The sequence below is a fragment of the Triplophysa dalaica genome, chromosome 4 (genome assembly GCF_015846415.1).
Source record: "Triplophysa dalaica isolate WHDGS20190420 chromosome 4, ASM1584641v1, whole genome shotgun sequence".
Classification (NCBI taxonomy): Eukaryota; Metazoa; Chordata; class Actinopteri; order Cypriniformes; family Nemacheilidae; genus Triplophysa; species Triplophysa dalaica.
Window position 1 is genome coordinate 15,269,296 of NC_079545.1, and position 21,974 is coordinate 15,291,269.

The 21,974-nt window shown below is 40.5% G+C and overlaps 1 protein-coding gene across 2 annotated transcripts; it reads left to right on the forward strand.

Moving 5' to 3' along the window:
• Positions 1–307: 307 nt before the first annotated feature.
• Positions 308–21,054, forward strand: pole (polymerase (DNA directed), epsilon). Of its 2 annotated transcripts, XM_056747057.1 has the most exons (48): positions 308–627; positions 818–953; positions 1,037–1,117; positions 1,374–1,418; positions 1,511–1,603; positions 1,718–1,872; positions 1,984–2,128; positions 2,231–2,311; positions 2,451–2,558; positions 2,691–2,801; positions 2,897–2,982; positions 3,392–3,511; positions 4,131–4,263; positions 4,575–4,688; positions 4,792–5,004; positions 5,098–5,205; positions 5,287–5,415; positions 5,653–5,755; positions 5,900–6,046; positions 6,168–6,313; positions 7,951–8,099; positions 8,484–8,576; positions 8,656–8,800; positions 8,896–9,053; positions 9,228–9,423; positions 9,506–9,720; positions 9,810–9,912; positions 10,027–10,107; positions 12,073–12,195; positions 12,280–12,489; positions 12,570–12,782; positions 13,029–13,172; positions 13,282–13,422; positions 13,545–13,698; positions 13,784–13,890; positions 13,977–14,153; positions 14,237–14,460; positions 14,967–15,187; positions 15,694–15,898; positions 15,975–16,148; positions 16,372–16,497; positions 18,177–18,309; positions 18,402–18,606; positions 18,864–18,995; positions 19,596–19,990; positions 20,136–20,261; positions 20,411–20,500; positions 20,759–21,054. In XM_056747057.1, the coding sequence occupies exons 1-48, from the start codon at positions 566–568 to the stop codon at positions 20,858–20,860; spliced, it is 6,858 nt and encodes a 2,285-aa protein (XP_056603035.1). In that variant the 5' UTR covers positions 308–565; the 3' UTR covers positions 20,861–21,054. The 2 variants fall into 2 exon arrangements, 1 of the variants encoding a protein (XP_056603035.1); XR_008906567.1 differs by lacking the exons at positions 20,411–20,500; positions 20,759–21,054 and having other exon boundaries at positions 19,596–19,776; positions 19,878–19,990.
• Positions 21,055–21,974: the final 920 nt, after the last annotated feature.

Consider the following 21,974-nt stretch of genomic DNA (forward strand, 5'->3'; position numbering starts at 1 on the left):
TTTATTCTCCTTTTTCTCGATGGCGTCTATAAGTTCGTGCGCACATAATAAAAAATAAGTAAAGTTCAGAAAATTAAATAAAAACATATTATGAGCATTATCCTACCTTTTAAAACAAACAATAGATCTATGTATGTACATCTCTATATTGTAATTCTAGAATATAATCAGATTATATTAAATAAATATAATGTGGAAAATGTACGCAAAAAATCTGAATGAAGTTCGTTTTCATTGGTTTAGCCCCAAAACGGGGCGGGAACAAAGCCGGAAGCTGGTTGAAACTCGCGGCAATGACACAAAACGCGCCAAATTTCTACTTACATGTAGTCAGAATGAGCAACGGGGATATATCACAACAAGAATAATACTAAATCCCGTTAACTATATGTGTTGTGTCTACATTTACAAGACATACGACTATTCTATATTTTTATGGATAATATAGTGATATATTATAGCAGTTAGTAAAATTTCAAATACAAGCGTGATCTCGTCATATTGTTTACAGTGAAGGCTAATATTCTGTTAGCTGTTGTGGAGGATTTGGATATACTTGTCAGCTATGGTTTTACAAAACAGTGGACGGTATAAATCAGACCGAGGAGGGGATCAGGACAACCAGCAGTAAGTGTTTCTTCTACTATTGACAACATTTTTATGAGTTTTATATTTATTTTCAGCGGCGCGTAACGTCTGTCCATGAAAATACACTAAGTTACATCACTGTCTCCTCTCATGCAGTCTTGCGGCTGTTGTTTCTGTCATAATCCAGCTCTTGTTGCAGTCAGTTTGACTTTGTTGGTTTAAATATTAGGGATGATGGATCTGCCATGTCCGCTGTCAAACGGCTGGAGCGCAGTCAGTTCACCGATACGATGGACGAGCGCTTCGGCTTTGAGCGGATGAAAGAGCCCGGGGAGAAGACTGGCTGGTTGATCAACATGCACCCGGTAAGACTGATGTCATGAGAACGCGTGTCTGTGTGATGTGCTCGTGACTTAATGATTTTTGAATATAAAATGTCATTATTTAGACTGAGATCCTGGATGATGACAGGAGAATGATCAGTGCGGTGGACTACTACTTCATACAGGAGGATGGAAACAGATTTAAGGTATGTGAGGACAGCTGTTCAAATCTAGTATATTTCTTTTAATTGGCAGTATAATAATGTGTAATCACATACAGTTTAAAATAAACACATTGCAGGATTTAATTAAGTTGAAGTGCAATTAAACATTTTGGAAAATGACAGTTTTGACAATGACAATGGATTTGGGGGATTTCAATCCACTTTAACATCAAAATGATGTCGTATTATAACAACTGAGGTTGCCAATACGACTTTTTGTGTACTTCTGCCCTGACAGGTTGCCCTTCCCTTTAAGCCATATTTCTATGTAGCTACTAAAAAGGTGAGTTATAAACTCTTTTACATCACCCAAAAAGCTTTGAATATACAAGAAAAGATGGGTCAAATTATATTTTATTTTCTGTGTTTTGGAAGAACTGTGAGAGGGAGGTTATCTCCTTTTTGTCAAAGAAGTTCCAAGGGAAAGTGGCAAAGCTTGAAATGATTGCCAAAGAAGACTTAGATCTGGTAAGAAAAGGAGGCATCTGTTAGTACTATTAAATAATTCATAATGTCTGTAAGATATCTGAATCGGTTAATGGCATGTTTAAACATTTACCAATCGTGCGACTATCTTTAAAGCCGAACCATCTTGTGGGACTAAAGAGGAACTACATTAAACTTTCTTTCAACACGGTGGATGACCTTGTTAAAGTTAAAAGAGAAATCTCGCCAGCCATCCGTAAGAACAGGGAGAGAGAGAAGTCCAATGATGCCTATACCAGCATGTTATCCAGGTATGCACTGTGTCAGGGTTATAAGATGGTTAAGCCGTTAAGTGAAAAACAATAATGTTGAGATGTATTAGAAATTGATAAATATTGATTACTGATTTCTTCATGTTGCAGCGCTCTGGTTGGTGGGAGTGTTGTGACGGAGGATGAGGATGGTTCATCGAAGAAGATGACTGAACAGCTCGACAACATCGTAGACATGCGGGAATATGATGTGCCTTATCACGTTCGTGTGGCCATTGACCTTAAGATTCATGTGGTAAGGATATTGATCATAAGCTTGTGCACTGATCGTCATAAAGTCTATTAAGTGTTTAACATTACAGTTTACAGTATTTGTGTTTATTGCATTCATCGATAGGCTCACTGGTATAATGTGCGGTACAGAGGAAGTGCTTATCCACCTGAGATTGTGCGGAGGGAAGATCTTGTAGAAAGACCTGTAAGTGTATTATCCGATGCTTTATGAGTCCTTTAAGAGAAACAGAACTTTTTTTCTAAAACAAACATGAAAGGAAATGTCTATTAATAAAGATGATGTTTATTTTACATATCTCAATTTTTAAATAATTGTCTCTAAGGATCCAGTGGTGTTGGCATTTGATATTGAGACAACCAAGCTTCCCCTAAAGTTTCCTGATGCTGAAATGGACCAGATCATGATGATGTCATACATGATAGACGGACAGGTAGGTCCTACATTTGCTATCTTTCTCTGAACTGCGCACGACACGTGTCTGAAAATGCATCTGTGCCCAACTATTTCTCTTCTTGGTGATGGGCTTATCACGATATTGTGTGTTAATTTAATCTTTTTTTAGGGCTTCCTCATCACAAACCGAGAAATTGTCTCGGAGGACATTGAGGATTTTGAGTTCACCCCAAAACCTGAGTACGAAGGCCCCTTCACTATATTCAATGAGCCCGATGAGGTTAGTTTGTGCAAATTGCAAAATGCCTGTTATGTACTGATTGTTGTTACAAATTTAAACTAATTAATGTTTTTGACCTCTCTGTCTGCCGACAGGCCTCTCTCATCCAGAGATGGTTTGAACACATCCATGAGACCAAGCCCAACATCTTTGTCACATACAATGGAGACTTCTTTGACTGGTAGGATGCAGTTTGAGTGTCCTGAGTAACACCCCGTGCAGAAGCATGTTCTTTGTTTAGGATGTTCTGACATTTAGTCATTTAGCAGACGCTTTTATCCAAAGCGACTAAACGATGAGGGAAACAATGGAAGCAATTGGAACATAGTGACAACAAAAAGCATTAGTGCAATAAAAGCCTTCCACAGTATACAGAGCTAAATGGGTTTTTTTTTTTTAAGAGTAGAAAGAGATAGAGGTCAGAACTGATCGGTCAGGTGTGGAAGAGATGTGTTTTCAGACGATTCTTAAAGATGGCCACAGAATCTCCTGATCTTTTCTCTTTCTTGGTCTGCTTCACACTGCAGCATTTGTGTTTAGTTCCGTATCTTGTGTGCGCTTATGGTTCATTTTGGTGTCCATGGTTTCAGGCCGTTTGTGGAGACCCGTGCAGCTCACCATGGCCTGAATATGCATCAAGAGATCGGTTTCCAGAAGGACAATCAGGGGGAGTATAAAGCCACCCATGCCATTCATATGGACTGCCTCAGGTAAGAGCAGCTGGCCACAAATAGATTTTTCATGACTCCCCTTTAAATTTGCATTTTACTATTTAAAACAGTTGAAACATGCTGCAGTTGTGAGCAGCGTTTTGCACCTCTCATGTTGCGTGCAGCGCCACCCTCGACCCTAAGCGCCACTCTCTCACATAACAGTAAACTAATTAAAATGTGGCAATATGCGTTCTCTGTGTACTTTCCTTTCCACGTTAACGTCAACAGTCACAGATGTTACTGACAGAGAAGACGACTGCCTGAGTATATCAGGATTAGCAGGGTTTCCCACACACCCTTTCTCTGTGCTCTGTGTGTGAGCTCTTCTTGCCCTCTACCAGTGAGTTTGGTGCGGTGTGTAGTTGTAACTCCATGTCACGGTGCATTCTCTCATATTTCTGAATTTGCTATGAATTTTCTGCTCTATAAGCAATCTGCAACAAAACTCTCCTAGAAGCACTCATAATACAACACATTGATGAGAGGAGCAATAACAGGATGAGACTAATAAGTCATATAGCCAAAGTCACAGAAATCCTGTGGGAAACACTGACTTTAGAATGATTTATCATTTGTATTCATAATATCTCTCTCTCTCTCTCTCTCTCTCTCTCAGGTGGGTAAAGAGAGACAGTTACCTGCCTGTAGGAAGTCATAATTTGAAGGCTGCTGCGAAAGCAAAGTTAAGCTATGACCCTGTTGAGCTGGACCCAGAGGAGATGTGCCGTATGGCCAATGAACAACCACAGGTGCTCTTCATCTTCTTTCCCCAGCCACACACTTACACTCATTTTATACTGAAATCTGCTCGCTTATACAAACATTGACAAAAATAATGTTCTGTTTTGTCGGCGCCGAGTGCTCTAGTGGACTGTGCAACTTCCGGCGACCCGAGTTCAAATCCCGTCTCGTGGTCCTTTCCCGGCTTCCGATTCCCCCTCTCTCATCACATAATTTCCTGTCTCACTCTCCACTGTCCTATCCATATAAACAGTTGTGATTTCACCTGGAAAGATGCGACAGAAATGGTATTATTGTCTAAGGTTTTTTTTTCCCCCAGACTCTGGCCACCTACTCTGTGTCCGACGCTGTGGCCACATACTACCTTTACATGAAATATGTTCACCCCTTCATTTTTGCTCTTTGCACCATTATTCCTATGGAACCTGATGAGGTCTGTATACACTCTGTATCCTCTGTTCTTCATTCCTAGACTGATGAAACAGAAAAAAGAAATACAACAGGAAATAATTTGGCTTTTTGTGTTTGTAAAACAGGTTTTGCGTAAAGGTTCCGGTACCTTGTGTGAAGCCCTGCTGATGGTTCAGGCATTCCACGGCAACATCGTCTTCCCAAACAAACAGGAGCAGGTGTTTAACAAACTGACAGAAGACGGTCACGTTCTCGACTCTGAGACATACGTGGGCGGCCACGTAGAGGCTCTGGAATCGGGAGTGTTCCGCAGTGACATCCCCTGCCGCTTTAAAATGGTTTTTGAGAACTTTCTAAATCTGAATTTTTTGTTTAGCTCACGATTGTTTTGTTTGAACTGTTGTTAATTCATAATGCATGTTGTTTGACAGAATCCAGGGGCGTTTGACTTCTTGCTTCAGAGGGTGGAGAGAACTCTTCGCCATGCGATCGAGGAAGAGGAGAAAATTCCACTCGAGCAGGTCACCAACTTCAATGAGGTCAGTCGGAGTTTCATTTTTGTGTGCTGTCAAATGGCAAATTCAATGAGAAATCATGTCATGTTATTCTTATTTGTTTAGGTGTGTGAGGAGATAAAGAAGAAGCTGATATCTCTGAAGGAAGTGCCGAACAGAATCGAGTGTCCTCTTATTTACCATCTGGATGTGGGGGCCATGTATCCCAACATCATCCTTACCAACAGACTACAGGTGTGTTACAATCTTTTCTGCAACAATTTCCTTCTGATGGTCATAGAATGACTATTAAATGAACAATTGAAGAATTATTGCCCTTGATAGGTGTTAATTGACATTTATGCAGTTGTCAGGTGCTTTTATCCAAAACAACTTGGAATCCTTTTAATCTGTATGTTTTAATCAGTATATGTTCCCTGGCATACAGACACAAATGTAGTAAATGTATTCAAATGTGTATTATATTCCCAGCCCTCCGCGATGGTGGATGAAGCCACCTGCGCCGCTTGTGATTTTAATAAGCCGGGTGCAAACTGTCAGCGCAGAATGGCGTGGCAGTGGAGGGGCGAGATCAGTATGTCATTTAAATCTTATTTGTATATTTCTGTGAATTGTAAAAAAAAAAAACTCTGATAAATGACCATAAATGAGCTATACGTAGTTTTGCACAGCACTTTGAATTACCAGCGTGCTTATTCTATAAAAAACGTTTTGCTAGTGCCGGCGAGTCGGAGTGAGTTTCATCGCATTCAGCAACAACTGGAGTCTGAGAAATTTCCACCTCTTTTCCCTAACGGACCTCCTCGAGCGTTCCACGTGCTCAACCGAGAGGAACAGGCGCGGCATGAGAGGAAACGATTGGGAGGTCAGCAAACTCTTGTTTCATAGACCACGAAAACCTAAAATTATGCAATTCTGTAAGATAAAACCTGTGAACTAGAACTGAAAGAACGGCTTTTCTCACTGATCTCTTTTCTATTTTCTAGACTACTGTAGGAAAGCTTACAAAAAAGTTCATCTGACCAGACTGGAGGAGAGAGTCACTACCATCTGTCAGAGAGAGAACTCGTTTTATGTCGACACGGTTCGAGCTTTCAGAGATCGGCGATACGAGTTCAAAGGCCTCCACAAGGTACTGGAGAGAGACAGGCTGAAGTACTCTTGATTTTCTGGTGTAGTGTTTCTAACTAGTTCTGGTTGCATGCTTAATGGCCTCTCCAGATAACAATATTTTTTTCAACTGTTATGATGTCACTGTGTCAGATTTGGCGATTTTGACTTTGCAACTCTTGACATGTCGTTCACAAGAAACAATGGCAGACTATGCATGTCCTCCCGACTAGGGTTGGGCTGATAGACGATGACATCGTCCATCGCTGATGGCTGACCATCACGATGTTGGGCTGGCATCATGATTCCCCTGCATGATGCAATTTTCGTCATCAGGAGGTTCCAAGGTCATCCGCAGTCGTCCCCACATCCCGTATGCGTACAGCATAACAAATGTTTACAGCCGAGTCCCCTGTATGACATTCTGCACAGCTCGTCCATTCGTGCTTTTCTGTGGTTGAGTATGAATTGAAACCTGCGAAACTCATGTGGGGGCGCGAGACTTGACGGAGGAAGAAAGTGAGAGCAAACAATGAATCATAGTAACGCACTCGCGCTGTGTGCGTGTAAACTTGCCAATGTGCCAAATACTTGTTGAAAAGTACGCTGCCTTGAAAACTGTTTGCAAAATGTGATTTGGTGGCAGTCTGGAGCCCTGTTTTTAATGTTTTGGCAGTTGACCATCTAGCAAACTGATATAACCCCGCCCACTCGGCCCGCCTCCCAATGTCAACGTCCATCACGATGTTTCACTGTAGGCATCATCTGATGCCAATTTGGTAGACATCACCCAACCCTACTCCTGAAGAGAACGTTGTCTTTTACAACGTGGGTGACGTTGACGGCGTTACTATAATGACCGACTGACTTCGAAAAGAAGCGGCTGCAGTATAAAAATAAAGCATAGATATGGGAATAAGCAGCCTGTTTTGTACTCGCTGTTTTGCCATCAGAAGTGCGCAAAAAATCCAGACAGTGAACACGTTCCTGGATTGCAAATCAGGGACAGTGTGGGTTCTCCATTCTACAGATAGAACTTAAGGTACACTTATGTTATGTTTAGTGTCAGAAATTATTCGCCAGCATTTCTCTTTTTTAATTCTATCGTGGAGGTCCCTCGAGGAAACATACAAACAGGAGAACTGTTGCCATAATTCAACAAACTTTTCCTCCATTGCATTGTCCCTCCTAGCAGAACCAACACCACTGTCTCTCCTGCACTTTGCCATGTTTGAATGTCGTGTACGGAAGAGCTTCAGTAAGAGAGATTCTGTGCTGTGCTTTTATTGGTCAACGTCTCTACACCGTCACAGGCTCCAGCTGACGTGAGCTACCGGGGAAAGAATTCCCCTAGTCTTACTGCTGTGATGTCGTGCGACCTCGCAGGAGCAGTTTTGGTTGTCGTATACTATGGCTAACTATATGTGATGACACGATTGAATCTTGCGTCTCGACGCCCCATGTCGTCTACAAATTACTATGATGTCCTATGACATGCAAATCGGGCCAAAATCGAGCTAAAATCGTATAATCTGGAGAGGCCAAAAAGTTTTAGTAATCTAACCATATTTTGCAATTTATAAAAAAAAAAAATGTTGTGTGTGTTATATTGCTTCTTCAGTTGTGATACTCTTTTTTTACTCTCTGCTCTCGGTGCAGGTATGGAAGAAGAAGCTGTCTTCAGCTCAGGATAAAGGGGATGCGGCAGAGGTCAAGCGCTGTAAGAACATGGAGATTCTCTATGAGTCTCTACAGCTGGCACACAAGTGCATCCTCAACTCCTTCTACGGATACGTCATGAGAAAAGGGTACTGAACAATAACCATCTTAAACGCTCCATATGTAGACCATAAAATAACTAAGTTACATATGTGGTTGTTGGTAAAGAAAACCCAAATGATGTGGCCCCATACCTATGGTTAATTTTCTTTTTTTCCCATATATTCCAAATTTTCGAATAGTTGTATCTCGACCAAATATTGTCCTATCCTAACAAACAATATATCAATGGAACGCTTTTGGTTTTATGGTCCAGGGTCACATTTACATTTAAACTGTGACCTCTATGTGTTTCTGTAGTTGTTCTATATTATCCAGTCCTAGAGCAGAAGGATTGTGGACTTTTTATTCCTGATGTTGTAATGTGTATGTATATTACTATTTTACTTAATGCATTGTTTTGTGTTCCTCAGGGCTCGGTGGTACTCGATGGAGATGGCAGGTATAGTGTGTTTCACTGGAGCCAACATCATCACCCAGGCCAGAGAGCTCATCGAGCAGATCGGGTCAGAATCTTACATCATCACTACATCACCATTCCATTATCACTTCAGTTTGTTGATCTTGGTTGAATTTATGCTTTAGGAGGCCTCTGGAGCTGGACACTGATGGCATCTGGTGCGTTCTTCCCAACACCTTCCCTGAGAACTTTGTCATCAAGTCTACAAACGAAACGAAACCTAAAGTGACCATCAGTTACCCAGGAGCCATTCTTAATATCATGGTCAAGGTGAGTTATTCTGCTTTTCTTTTGGCCAATCAACTATATTATATACTGTGCCAACAAGTCTATGAAGCGCATCCTATTTTGAACACTTATTTTAGGAAGGCTTCACCAATCATCAATATCAGGAGCTGGTGGACCCAGCATCTCTAACATACGAGACCAGAGCTGAGAACAGCATTTTCTTTGAGGTTGATGGGCCGTACCTGGCTATGATCCTACCTGCCTCCAAAGAGGAAGGCAAGAAGCTGAAGAAGAGGTGTGCGATGCTGCTTCACAACAATCTGCACTTTCACAAATCACACTGTTTAAATGTCCTTTTGTATTCTTATTTCATAAGAGCTTCATTCCCATGTATGTGTGCATATCATTTGACATCTACTGACTGGTAATAGAAGAGGTTTCATCTTGTTTTTTTGTATCCTCTCTTCAGGTACGCAGTGTTTAATGAGGATGGATCTCTGGCAGAGCTGAAGGGTTTTGAGGTGAAGAGAAGAGGTGAACTTCAACTCATCAAGATCTTCCAGTCTTCAGTGTTCGAGGCATTTCTGAAAGGCACAACATTAGAAGAGGTTTACGCCTCTGTGGCTAAAGTGGCCGACTACTGGCTCGACGTGCTTTACAGCAAGGTAAATGCAATATAACAATAATAACAATTCATATTCTTGCTGTATTTGCAGTCTTTTTTATTATCTGTGTTTTATCTCCAAGGCTGCTAACATGCCGGACGCCGAGCTGTTCGAGCTCATTTCGGAAAACCGCTCCATGTCACGTAAACTGGAAGATTACGGAGAACAGAAATCGACGTCCATCAGCACGGCCAAACGTCTCGCGGAGTTCCTCGGAGATCAGATGGTTAAAGACGCCGGTCTCAGCTGTCGATATGTCATTTCCCGTAAGCCGGAGGGGTCACCTGTCACCGAGAGGTAAACGGACCTCAAACGAACAAATCCACATTACAAGCAGTGTTCAAAAAATGTGAACATAAACCGTTTACTGTCTTGAATCTTTACAGGGCGATCCCTCTGGCCATTTTCCAGGCAGAGGAAAGTGTTAAAAAGCATTTCCTTCGCAAATGGCTGAAGATGCCAAGCCTTCATGATCTTGACATCAGATCTGTGAGTTCTTTTTACTGTTGGTATTAGTCATTATGAGCTATGGCCATGAGACAGAATGTCTCAACATTCTTTGTTTTCTATTATCATATCTGGTTTGTGCCTTTCCTATGTTAGATTCTGGACTGGAGTTACTACATTGAGCGGTTGGGTAGTGCCATTCAGAAGATCATCACTATTCCTGCAGCTCTACAACAGGTAATTGTACCCTCACTTTCACTCAAACCCCCGCGTGTTCTTTCACACTGTAAATATGAAATGGCAAAAGTTTAAGTTGCAACAGCACATTTTTTGTATTAGGGTTGGGCCCTGTGGCATTATAAAGAGAGGCCCGTCCGTGCACGAGCTGCACAGAGACTAGGGGTGTGACGATACTTAGTATTACGATATATCACAATGCAAAAATGTTTTGATGCCCATCGTAGAGAGATGGGGATGTTTTACGATTCTATTCGCTCAGGGGTCAAGACGTTACCTACTCTGCGCTACCGTATCACGTGTGCTCATCTCACATATGCGGTGAGAGAGAAGTCTCTGGGAGAAGGGGAAGCTCAAGACACAATCTGTGTCTCCAAGTGGTTTACAAAGCGTCATATTTTCCTTCACAATCGCAGTTAAAACACAGCAAACTTGAAGTGTGACTGCAGGAGAGTCACCCCGAAACTCATTACAAAGGTAGCACAAGTGTTTTTAAATGCAGATGTTAATTTATACGCTAACGTGAGCTGCTGCATAACATGATTTGAAACATAAAGTAAGCCAAAAGAAACCAGCGCTGTTCCGATCAGAGAAGCGATGAAATGAGTCGTAATGTATATTAAGAGATCAAATGACATTCTATAAAGCGTGATGTGATTTTCATGATTGAAGAAATGTAATACAGTTAATGTAATATGTCTTTTTGAAAGATTTTCTCATTCATTACAGTCTCAATTAAAGACAGACACGAGCCAATAGGGCTTGAGTGTGAGCTGTCAAAGCGTTTCATTGGTTGAATGTACTGAATGAACACGCCCTTCACTGAACGAACGAGTCAAAATGAGATTGAATGAACTGGTCTAATATTTTCAGTTACAACAATGCATATCCAATAGTTAATGTATTTCCAAGTTAAAGTTATTTATGTTGAAACAGTTCAATCTTTGTGTGGAACATTAATTACACCAATTAAATAAATTAATCCAGATATATTTTAGTAGACTAATATTATGTAGATTTTGTCGACTTACAATAGACTAAAACTATGATAAATTGGGATGACTAAAACTAAATTGCATTTTAGTCAAAAGACTATGACTAAAACTAAACCAAAATTTGCTGTAAAAATTGACACTGATCTTAATTCTAATTTCAGTTAAGCCTTAAATTGTTTAAAATCTTTATTAAGTTGTATGTGCAACAAAATAAGCTACTGAAATTGTTAATATTTTGAAAATAAAAGTTTTTTGGATTTCAGTTTCATTTTGTAATTTTTTTCAAAATATCGAGATGTGTATCGTATTGTGAACCCAGCATCGAGATATGTACCGAATCGTGAGCTGAGTGTATCGTTACACCCCTAACAGAGACACATCTTTTCTATACAGTGCGAGCAGTGCAGTTATAAATCCAGGCGTGTCATCTGTACACCGCGAGGTTCACAGTTAGAAAGTGAGGCTTGACTGTATTGTTATGTACATGTACATGTTTGCAATGCCTCTGGGAAGAGTATTTACGTCATAGCAAGTCAACAGTCCTATCTCTTTAAATGGGGGAAGGCAGATATTTTTAAAATCGCTGGGAAAAATCACAATTAAATAGCATATGATTAAACCTGTACAAAAACTTCTGTTTGCTAAACTTAAATTGCGTTAAGAATAACCTTTTTCGAAGTCGCTACTGCGCATGCAAACAGTCTGGCAAGCATTTCAAATAAGCTCCATCCCAGAGAATCATCAGTGTCATCTCATGCAGCTAGAGTGGCCATATTGAGCGTTGCATTCCTCTCCATTCATTGTATTGGCAGTGGTGTATCTTGTTAATATATCGTATCTTTGGTAGAATCAACCATCTCACCGGTTCAGAGATTCAGAGATGTTTTAACTGGTTATTCATTTGTTGGCTTGATTCGTCATGTCCTGCGTTTCGCTCCCAGTTCTGACCGTCCAGGTTTTCTTTTTACAGGTGAAAAATCCCGTACCCAGAGTCCGCCATCCAGACTGGCTTCATAAGAAGCTTCTGGAAAAGAACGACATCTACAAACAGAAGAAAATAAGCGAGCTATTTACCAGTGAAGGAAAAAGACAGGTACCATCAGTATCATTCACGCTCTCCCTGTCCCGTCCATCTGCTTCTATATGCACACCTGTTTTGTTCTTCTGTCTCTTTTAGGTGGCCCAACAAACTCTCGGAGCAGGTGAGACTCCTGATATTGAGGATTTTGGGGCTCCCCAGCGCCCCCTGCAGCCCGCCATACTCATCAGCACTAAGAGGAAGAGGATTTCACAGGGAGAGGACAGCCAGACTGAGTCACAAGACCAGGAGCTCACTCAGTCTTGGAGAGAAATACTCGGACCACCGCCGGCAATTGGTAGCAGTCGGGTAAAGCAGATCTGTCACCAGTCATCCATTTGAAGGCGCTTCATTTTGCATCGGTTACATTTGAATGCGTGTGTGAACAGGAGGAACTTCTGGTCTGGCTGCGCTACCATAAGAAAAAATGGGAGTTGCAGATTCGCCAGAGGAAGGAACGTAGGAAGCGACGGCGTTTGATGGCCGGGGAATCTCAGCCAACCGGAGGTGGAGTCATCCGTGATGGACCGACAACTGGGCTCGGCAGCTTCCTACGGAGGACCGCCCGCAGTATACTAGACATGCCCTGGCAGATTGTTCAGGCAAGTCAGCGAAACAGTTTTGAATAGTTCACTCAAAATAATTTGTATGAACTCACTCTCGTGTACCTGTCGATAATTACGTTTTTGTTTCTAATGTGTATTGGGACTACTTGTCTTGTTGCAGATATTTTCTTAATGTGGCTTACAACCAATGCCAGTCGATCAAATTATTTGAATTTAGCACTCAAATCTGCCATTAATACTTTTTGCGCTTTCACAATGCATTTCTTAAACCACTCCCATCAGATTGCAGAGACCAATCACCCAGGACTTTATAAATTGTGGGCGGTAATCGGCAGCGACCTGCATTGCATGAAACTCAACATCACACGAGTGTTTTATGTCAATCAAAGAGTGCCAAAGCAAGATGAGGCTGCTACCTGCAAAAAGGTACAATTTTTCAAGCAGTAATTTCTGGTCATTGGAGATGGAGACATGTAGATGAATGTGAAGTTGTGCTCCCAATTGAATTTCTACCGTCAATACCTTTTCTTTCCAGGTGAACAGGATACTTCCTCGCTCGAGTGTGTCTTATTTCCTGTACCAGTACACAGTTCCTGAGGACATGTACCAGGAACACATCAATGAGATCAATGCTGAACTCTCCGCTCCTGATATCGAGGGTGTATATGAGACACAGGTCAGTGTGTCTCCCAAATGAGTTTGAGTTGATGTAAAAATTGACTTGAGGTTAATGTTTTAAGGCATATTGTCCTCACTAAGAGTTCGCTATTTTTTTCATCTGTTCCATGTGTCTCGTAGGTTCCACTGCTGTTCCGGGCTCTGGTCCAGCTGGGCTGCATGTGTATGGTCAACAAACAGGTGGTCAGAGACCTGGCTGGCAGAGAAGCGGACACATTTGACCTGGAACATCTAGAGATGAGATCTTTGGCCCAGTTCAGCTACCTTGAGCCAGGTTACTAAACCGTTCCCAAATGCACTGTTTGGTGATGGATGTACATCATGGTAATGAAGAACATGTTGTGTTGTATGTGTTTTAGGGAGCGTAAGGCACATTTACCTGTACCATCACAGTCAGGGTCATAAAGCTTTGTTTGGACTCTTCATACCCTCCCAACGCAAAGCCAGCGTGTTTGTCCTAGATACGGTATGCGTCACATTCCTGATGTGCATTTTCATCTATACACCAAAAACTTGCTTTTTATAATACGCTGTTGTGTATTACGACCACAGGTACGCAGTAATCAGATGCCAAACCTGAGCACGCTGTACGGCACAGAACGCACAGCACTGCTGGAGAAGACCACCGAGGACCTTCTGCCCCCTGAAAAACATCTGTTCGAAGTCCGTGCTGAAAACGACATCAAATCGATTTATCGTGCTCTACAGCGTATTCTGCTCAACTATAAGGTAGTCAATGACAAATATAAATGCCACTAAAAGCGCAATAATCACAACAGAAGAAGAATTACAGCTTCTGAACATGTGTGCAGGAGGAGCGCCGTGGACCGACTCTCATCGCCGTTCAGTCTAACTGGGATCTCCGGCGTCTGGCTTCCGGCTTGGCGGTCCTGGAGGAGTTTCCTGTGGTGCCGGTTCACGTTATTGACGAGATCAGCTATAACGTTCTGGACTGGCAGCGTCACGGGGCTCGTCGCATGATTAAACACTACCTCAATCTGGACAGCTGCCTGTCACAGGCTTTTGATATGGCCAGGTACATCACAACAACTGAAACTGAAATCACGTTCATATTAAAATGTCTTTAATATGATAATTTGGATAAATCTTTTTTATACGTTGCTTAGAAAGATTATCTTATACATCATATTTCTTATCACCAAAATAGATTGTTTTTCATTTAATTTTCCAGAAATGTTGAGATCTTGCAGATTCTGTAACATCTGTAGCGTTTTTTTGTGCACGTTTCAGCAGCATAAGTGTCATGTTGCCCAAACTTAACTTCAGGTCGACCTCCGAAAGGAGAATCAACAACGGAGTCCATGTAGAGTACATTTTTTCTCTACAATTAATATAAACTAAAAAATGGATTGAATATGCTATCAAATGTTATATCGTATAGACCGATTGACAAACACACACCGGAAATTTGGGCCAGGCGCATGTGTCCGAAAAAAAACATTATATAAGGCCGACTTTGCTTGCTTTAAAACAACAGCCAGTTTGACCTCTTGCCCTGAAATGGCCTTTGTACGTCTTCAGGTATTATCACTTACCTGTCGGAAACCTGCCTCAAGACATTTCTATATTTGGATCGGATCTATTTCTCGCGCGTCACTTGAGAAAGCACAATCACCTGCTGTGGCTGTCGCCTACGGCGCGGCCGGACCTCGGGGGGAAGGAGGCTGACGACAGCAGACTGGTGATGGAGAGTGATGAGAGAGCATCCATGGAGATCAACAGCCAGGGCTGCTACTCCACAGGTAAGCAAATTAAGTCAAGTACACCGGTCTGACATGTTTACAGCTAAACTGTATTAATAGCTGAGGATCCATGTGCCAATTGACGTCATGGTTTTAATTGTTATTTTTTTATTAGTTGTTTATACAATCCTGTTGTGCGTTTCCATTGTGCTTATCCAGTCTTTATTTGTTGTCGTGTTTTTTTATACGTAGAAATATACATATATATGAAGAGTTTGGTTCCAAAATGAGATGAATTCGTTAAAAAAAATTCTAAAATAATGTTTTTTTTTTTATCTTCATTCCAATTAATATCAATCAAACTGCAGTTGGTTTAGTTTGATTAAAGCCATAATAACAAAAAAAATACAGCTAGATAACACAATAAAACAATAAAAGCATGATAACAGATGATTATTTTACATATTTAAAAACCAAACTCTTCATATACATATATATAGAAATATTACAATTTTGGGGATTTTTTAAAAGAAGTGTTCTGAAGATAATTCAGCTGTTTTTTCCAGTTTGCGTGGAGTTAGATATTCAGAGCTTAGCGGTCAACACCATTCTACAGTCCCAGCATGTGAACGACATGGAGGGCGGGGCCAGCATGGGCGTCAGCTTTGATGTCATTCAGCATGCGTCACTGGAGGAAATGATGTCAGGGAATCAGGGGGCAAACATGGTCGCCAGCTACGACGAGACCGCACTCTGCTCCAACACATTCAGGTATGCAAATATAAAAAATGTCGTAAATCCACATGGACTTTCTGGGGGGAAATCTGAAATCTCTATCGTCGTGCAGGATTCTTAAGAGCATGGTTGTCGGATGGGTTCGAGAGATCACGCAGTATCACAATGTTTACGCCGACAATCAGGTGATGCATTTTTACCGCTGGCTGAGATCTCCCAGTTCACTTCTGTATGACCCGGCACTTCATCGTACTCTTCTCAACATGATGAAGAAGATCTTCTTACAGTGAGTGTGGCCCACTAAACCTTCATCACTTTCACAGAAGTTTCATTACATTTTAACACTATGTTTGAAAGTTACCCGGTTATTATCAAACAGATTAATATGCAAAACTATCGTTATCCAAGCAACTTTATATATATTGTAAAACACAATTGTATGTTGTTTAAGAAGACATAAGGATAAACTTGACCTGAATTTGAATGGATTTGTTTACTCAACCCTTCAGGCTCGTGGCAGAGTTTAAGCGTCTGGGGTCATCGGTGATCTACGGTAATTTCAACCGGCTCCTCCTCTGCACCAAGAAACGAAGCATTAATGACGCCATCGCATACGTGGAGTACATCACTAACAGGTCTGTTAAATGATGTCACTGGAATCTGTTTCATAAAGCAAAGCTTCTTATTAGGGTTGGGAAACGTTCACGTTTTAGCTGGTACCGATACGGTACCTGGAATTCGGCACCGGTACCAAAAGGTGCCTTTTTTTGGCTACTTTACTCTCTGTGTAATAAAAACAAGTCCAAACCATTTAATTTCAACATTTTGTTGAAATTTCACACAAAATAAATAAAGACCACAGAAAGAACTACAGCATTATTATTACTATCAGCGTATTCTATTTCATCATCACACACATAATCATGTATTTATGCATTGTGATAGTTTACCTAAACCATGATGCCTCCACCATTAGCAGACCATTACATAATATACATAAAACAAACTTGAAAAGTCCATAAAAATATTTGTAAAAGCATCATTACTGAAAATTACAGATTTGTAATATAGATTTTTAGCAGATATATGGGAAGAATTACATATATATAATGTTGATCATTAAGGATGCAACAATACAGTTCACCCACGGTCCAATACGAGCCTCGATTTTTCACCAGAGGTTTTTGGTTCGAGTCTGTTCTGATGGCATGGCACATTAAAGTGTTTTTTCATTGTTCTATGCTTATGTGACAGAAACAGTAAAAAGTTAAGAAAAAAACTTGCTTATTTTATTATCTTTAAGCAAAAATCTACTTTTACAAATTCCTGGTTAACAGCAGTTTTTGGTTTACCGTTCATAAACATGCCAGTAATATTAGCTTCTTGAAGAGGTTTTGCACATCAGAGTATTTAAAATAACGTAATGCAAAACTTGTGATTGCTGTAATGGAAGGAAATGTTCAGTGCATGTAACACTGCAAACACTAGTGCTCAATGGGAAGGGCTAAAGATTATATTAACAAGTTGCGCCACTGCGATTGTAACAAATTGGAAGAAATGCTATGCTAATAGCTGCCTGGAGGCCGTCTTGCTTTGACATAAATAGTTTTCCAAAAGACCAAAGGCAAATTTACTGAACCGTATTGAACCGTGGAGGTCATACCGAATGGTTCAATATTATATTGAGTATTGTGGCATCCCTATTGATCATACAATATTACATAATGTACAGTATATGTTCATCATTCTCCTTCTGCGCTGTTCACAGCTTCAAACCGTACCTTGACGGCCTCCCTCACCTCTTTCCATCGACTGCTCTAATGCATCTGTCACTAATAACTTTGTTTCAGGACTTCATGAGATGATTTTATTCATTGGTGGGCAGAAACACGCACCTTAATACATAAACATAAATGTTCAACGCAGTGTTATGTGTGTGCTTGCTGGCTGCGTCTGAGCGCGCATTTCCTTAACACGAGTTTATGATTAATTTTCGAAACAAGAACAAGTGAAATAAACATTATAAATATGATTTGAGACGAGTGTTTATTTTGGACAGCCTGCTTTATTAGCGGTTTTGCTTTATGTGAAGTAATGCTCTCTCTCTCTCTAACGTACCTGCTCTGGCGCAGGTACCGAAATTCGGCACCGATTGATATAATGTGAATCGATACTCTGTAGTACCGACGTAATTTGGTCGGTGCCCTTAAAAGTACCAAGTCCGATACCCAACACTACTTCTTATTTGATATCTGATCTTGTGCATTCGATTATCAGGATTAATTTCTCTGTCTGTCTTGTGTCTGGACTGTAGCATACACTCACGGGAGATCTTCCACTCTCTGTCCATCACATTCTCACGTTGTTGGGAATTCCTGCTGTGGATGGACCCAGCGAACTACGGAGGAGTGAAGGGAAAACTACCCTCTAGCCTTCACTATGGCGAGGTGAAACCGTGCTATAAAACTGGTTGTTCTCTTTACGTAGAATTATTCAAATGAGGCCAGAAGTTCAACTGAAACGTTTATGCTTGATCTAGGATGGGAATGAAAAGACGAAAAAGAAAGACGAAGCAAAGGAGGAGGGAAGCGAGGATGAGGAGGATGAAGAAAACAGAGGTGAAGATGAAGAACAGGACGGTGATGTGGATGATGTCGAAGACCTGATTGAAAGTAACTGGAACATCATGCAGTACCTTCCTCAGACAGCATCCTGTCAGAAGTACTTCCTCATGATCGTCTCAGGTAACACTTTCTAGTTTTCTTCTCGAAAAAAACTTTATTTTTGTTCTACACATGCACAATCCTTCACCTTAGGGATATTGACAATAATTGTAGATAATGTGATAATATTGTGTTTTTTTTTTTCCTGGTCATGATAATTGTGTATTTTTGACGCGAGGTAACCTAAACATTAAAAAAAGCATTGACAGAACGAAACATTGAAATACACTTAAGTTTAGGATGTACTCTTCTCTTCCTATAATTTTTTCTTCTTGCAGCCTATATCGCTGCTGTATATCACAGCATGAGGCAAGAACTTCGGAGGAACGCCCCTGGTGCCACGCCCATAAAGAGGCGGGGCGGGTCCCAGGTATTCCAGCAGCCCACTGGGGATGTCAGCGCACTTCCTGGTAAGATAGTTGACTATTTTTAGCACTATGTGTCAACTTAAAAAGCACCTATAATCAAAGATATTTACATTAAGCTTGATTTAATGTGAAGAAACACATTTAATAGTACTTTTCAAATGGCTAACAAGTTAGCAAATAACTTTATATTTTTTCTAGTTAGAAATAATATTCTCTTGTCACCCTGTGTACAACACTTTTCCCATCCCATTACCGATACCGGTGGTTTTCCACATTTAAATAAATTGTACATTGTGAATATTCTATTTAAATATAATTTGTTACTGTCTTATTATGTATGATTAATAAAAATGTGCTTAGGCATCATGGCTTCGCTTGTTTTCAGCAAAACATGCTATGAGTTTGACAGTTGCGGTAATGGGAATTTTTAAGGCCTTTAAAAATAAATTAACATCGTGTTAAACTGTCAGGAAATGAATGCCTTTAAACGTGTCATAAACTGTTTTAAATGAATATAAAGGAAATTTGTTGATACAAGTGTTTTTAGAAAATCAGAGAATCACCCATAAAAGCATAAGACAATACACTTCTTTTAACCATTTCACTCCTGTGTTTTGTTACTCTTCTCTGTCACTGTGTCAGGTTTGATCACATTTTCCCAGGAGTACGTGTCAAGTGAACTGACGCAGAACTTCTTCACCATCACTCAGAAGATTCAGAAGAAGGTGTCGAGCACCCGCAGTGTGACGCTGCCATCCGAGATGTTTCCCGTTCTTCCCGGTTCTCACCTGCCCCTCAATAACCCGGCGCTGGAGTTCATCAAGTACGTATGTCAGGTGCTTTCTCTGGACTCCAACATCGTCATTCAGATGAACAAACTGAAGCGTGATCTGCTGCGATTGGTTGATGTTGGTGAATTCTCAGAGGACGCTCAGTTCCGTGACCCCTGCAAGTCTTACATCCTGCCTGAGGTCATCTGCCATCACTGTAACTTCTGTCGTGACCTCGACCTCTGCAAAGACCCTGCGGTGGCCCAGGTGAGAATGTGACGCCTTATTTAAAAGGCCATTGAGGTTGAGCTCTTATTTGTACATTTGTACCAAATGTGTAATATTTGCTTAATGTTTGCCATGTTTGAGATCATAAAATATGATCTTATTTCTTTCCTTGTTCTCTGTGCAGGATGGTTCAGTTCTTCCTCAGTGGTTTTGTTCGAACTGCCAAGCTCAGTATGAAACCGAGTCCATAGAAATGGCCCTGGTGGAGGCGTTACAGAAGAAACTCATGAGTTATGCACTACAAGACCTGGTAAGCAGTCAAAGAACATCATTTACACACGTCTACCTCATGTACAGCGTTGATGCTGCATTTGCGAACGTTTTAAAAAAGTGAAATATTTAGTTTAGTTACAGGACATGTAGCTTGAACGCGAAGTAATAACTTTATCGTACACATAGGAATGTGCCAAATGCAAAGGAGTGAAAGAAGCAAACATGCCCCTGTACTGCAGCTGCGCTGGAGACTTCCAACTTGCCTTCACCACAAAGGTACCTGAGCTGATATTTAAAGATCTCACGAAATCACTTGCATGTATGTTTGCCTTGAGACTCCCTGTACACTTCTACGTGTTGACACAATTCATATTTAGCAGATGCTGAGTCTTCATCTTTAAGCAAAATGGACCAAAAATAACCTAAGATACCAAAATAGTCTTCTGATTTTACGAGGTCTTGAATAACTGCTGGACTGTTTTTGGTAATATTGTTCTGATGTGTTTTATCTTTTGTTTGTTTGTGTGTGCAAAGAGCTTCACTGAGCAGGTAGACGTTTTCCGGAACATCGCCGCCCACTATAACATGAACTTCCTGCTGGAGACCATTGACTGGGTGCTTAGTATGAACTCATAGATTTGTTTTACCTGATGTGTGTTTGTACCATTTGTACAGTCCAAAATGTACAGTCCAAATTATTGTTGAAATATGTTATTACTTGTAATGATTTTCTAATGTAAGATGACTGTGAGAGATCTTTCTCAAAGCAACGTTATAGGATGTGGTGCATTTTAGATATTTGTGTGTAATAAATATTTCATGGTTGCTAATGGTTTCCATTATTATTCACAGAATGGAAACTCTGGTTGTGATTGATTTAGTAATTGATAATGAGAGATATTTACTGCCATTTAATTTATGTTACAATGGCAGTAGCTATTATGGGTTTTGATTTATTTTGTCTGGACTTCAAAACTGCAATCTGTAACTTTTCTCTCTGTTGCCATCTCAGTTTGAAACATCAAATGACAAGTTACTTTGCGGTCAAATGGGGTCAAACTGAGCCATCAGACATTGCTAAATCTGCACTCTGCTTCCCTAAAACCAAAATGCACTTTTCATGAATTTTGAATGAGACCCTTTAACATTAAAAAGGGTTTGCACTAAATTCACAATATTAAAAACTATGTGAAGATAACTGCTTAGAAATAAGTAGTGCACTCAGTAGGAGCTATAGCTAATTCAAGATCAAATGTTGATTTGCAGTTGAACATTTTCCTGGAAACGGGTTGAAAGTTGAGCTAAATTAACGCAGTCAACATTACAATTTTGAGTCATTTAGAAAATGGTCTAAGATTATTTACTTGTCTTCCCACGACATTACATCATCAGAGACGCCATGTCGTCTGTAGTCTGATGTCGTGAAATTTAAGATTTTTATATTTTAATTACTGTTTATAACAGTATATTTTATACTGCAGTTAATGCCTGTACTTCCTTCAAAAATAGTTATAGTCTGGACCAAAGGTTGGTTAGTTATTTAGACTTAAGAACCCGTAAAAATCACATCAACATAAAGAAAATAGTGTTGCAATTGTGTTGTAGAGATAAATTGCCACACAGCACTGCTGTAAAGTGCACTATTAGTTCAGTTTCCACAGCATCTAATTTGAGTCCCTCCTGTCCCGTCTTGGGAGATGTGGTTTTATAAGCACCCTCTATCATTACTAAAAGGCTGGTCCATAAACCT

Excerpts from the sequence above, each read along its gene's own strand:
- pole (XM_056747057.1), top strand. The coding sequence starts at position 566 with ATGGTTTTACAAAACAGTGGACGGTATAAATCAGACCGAGGAGGGGAT. Across the intron at positions 628-817 it reads GGGGATCAGGACAACCAGCA|GGATGATGGATCTGCCATGT; the intron begins GTAAGTGTTTCT and ends TTTAAATATTAG. Across the intron at positions 9,721-9,809 it reads GGGTCACCTGTCACCGAGAG|GGCGATCCCTCTGGCCATTT; the intron begins GTAAACGGACCT and ends GAATCTTTACAG.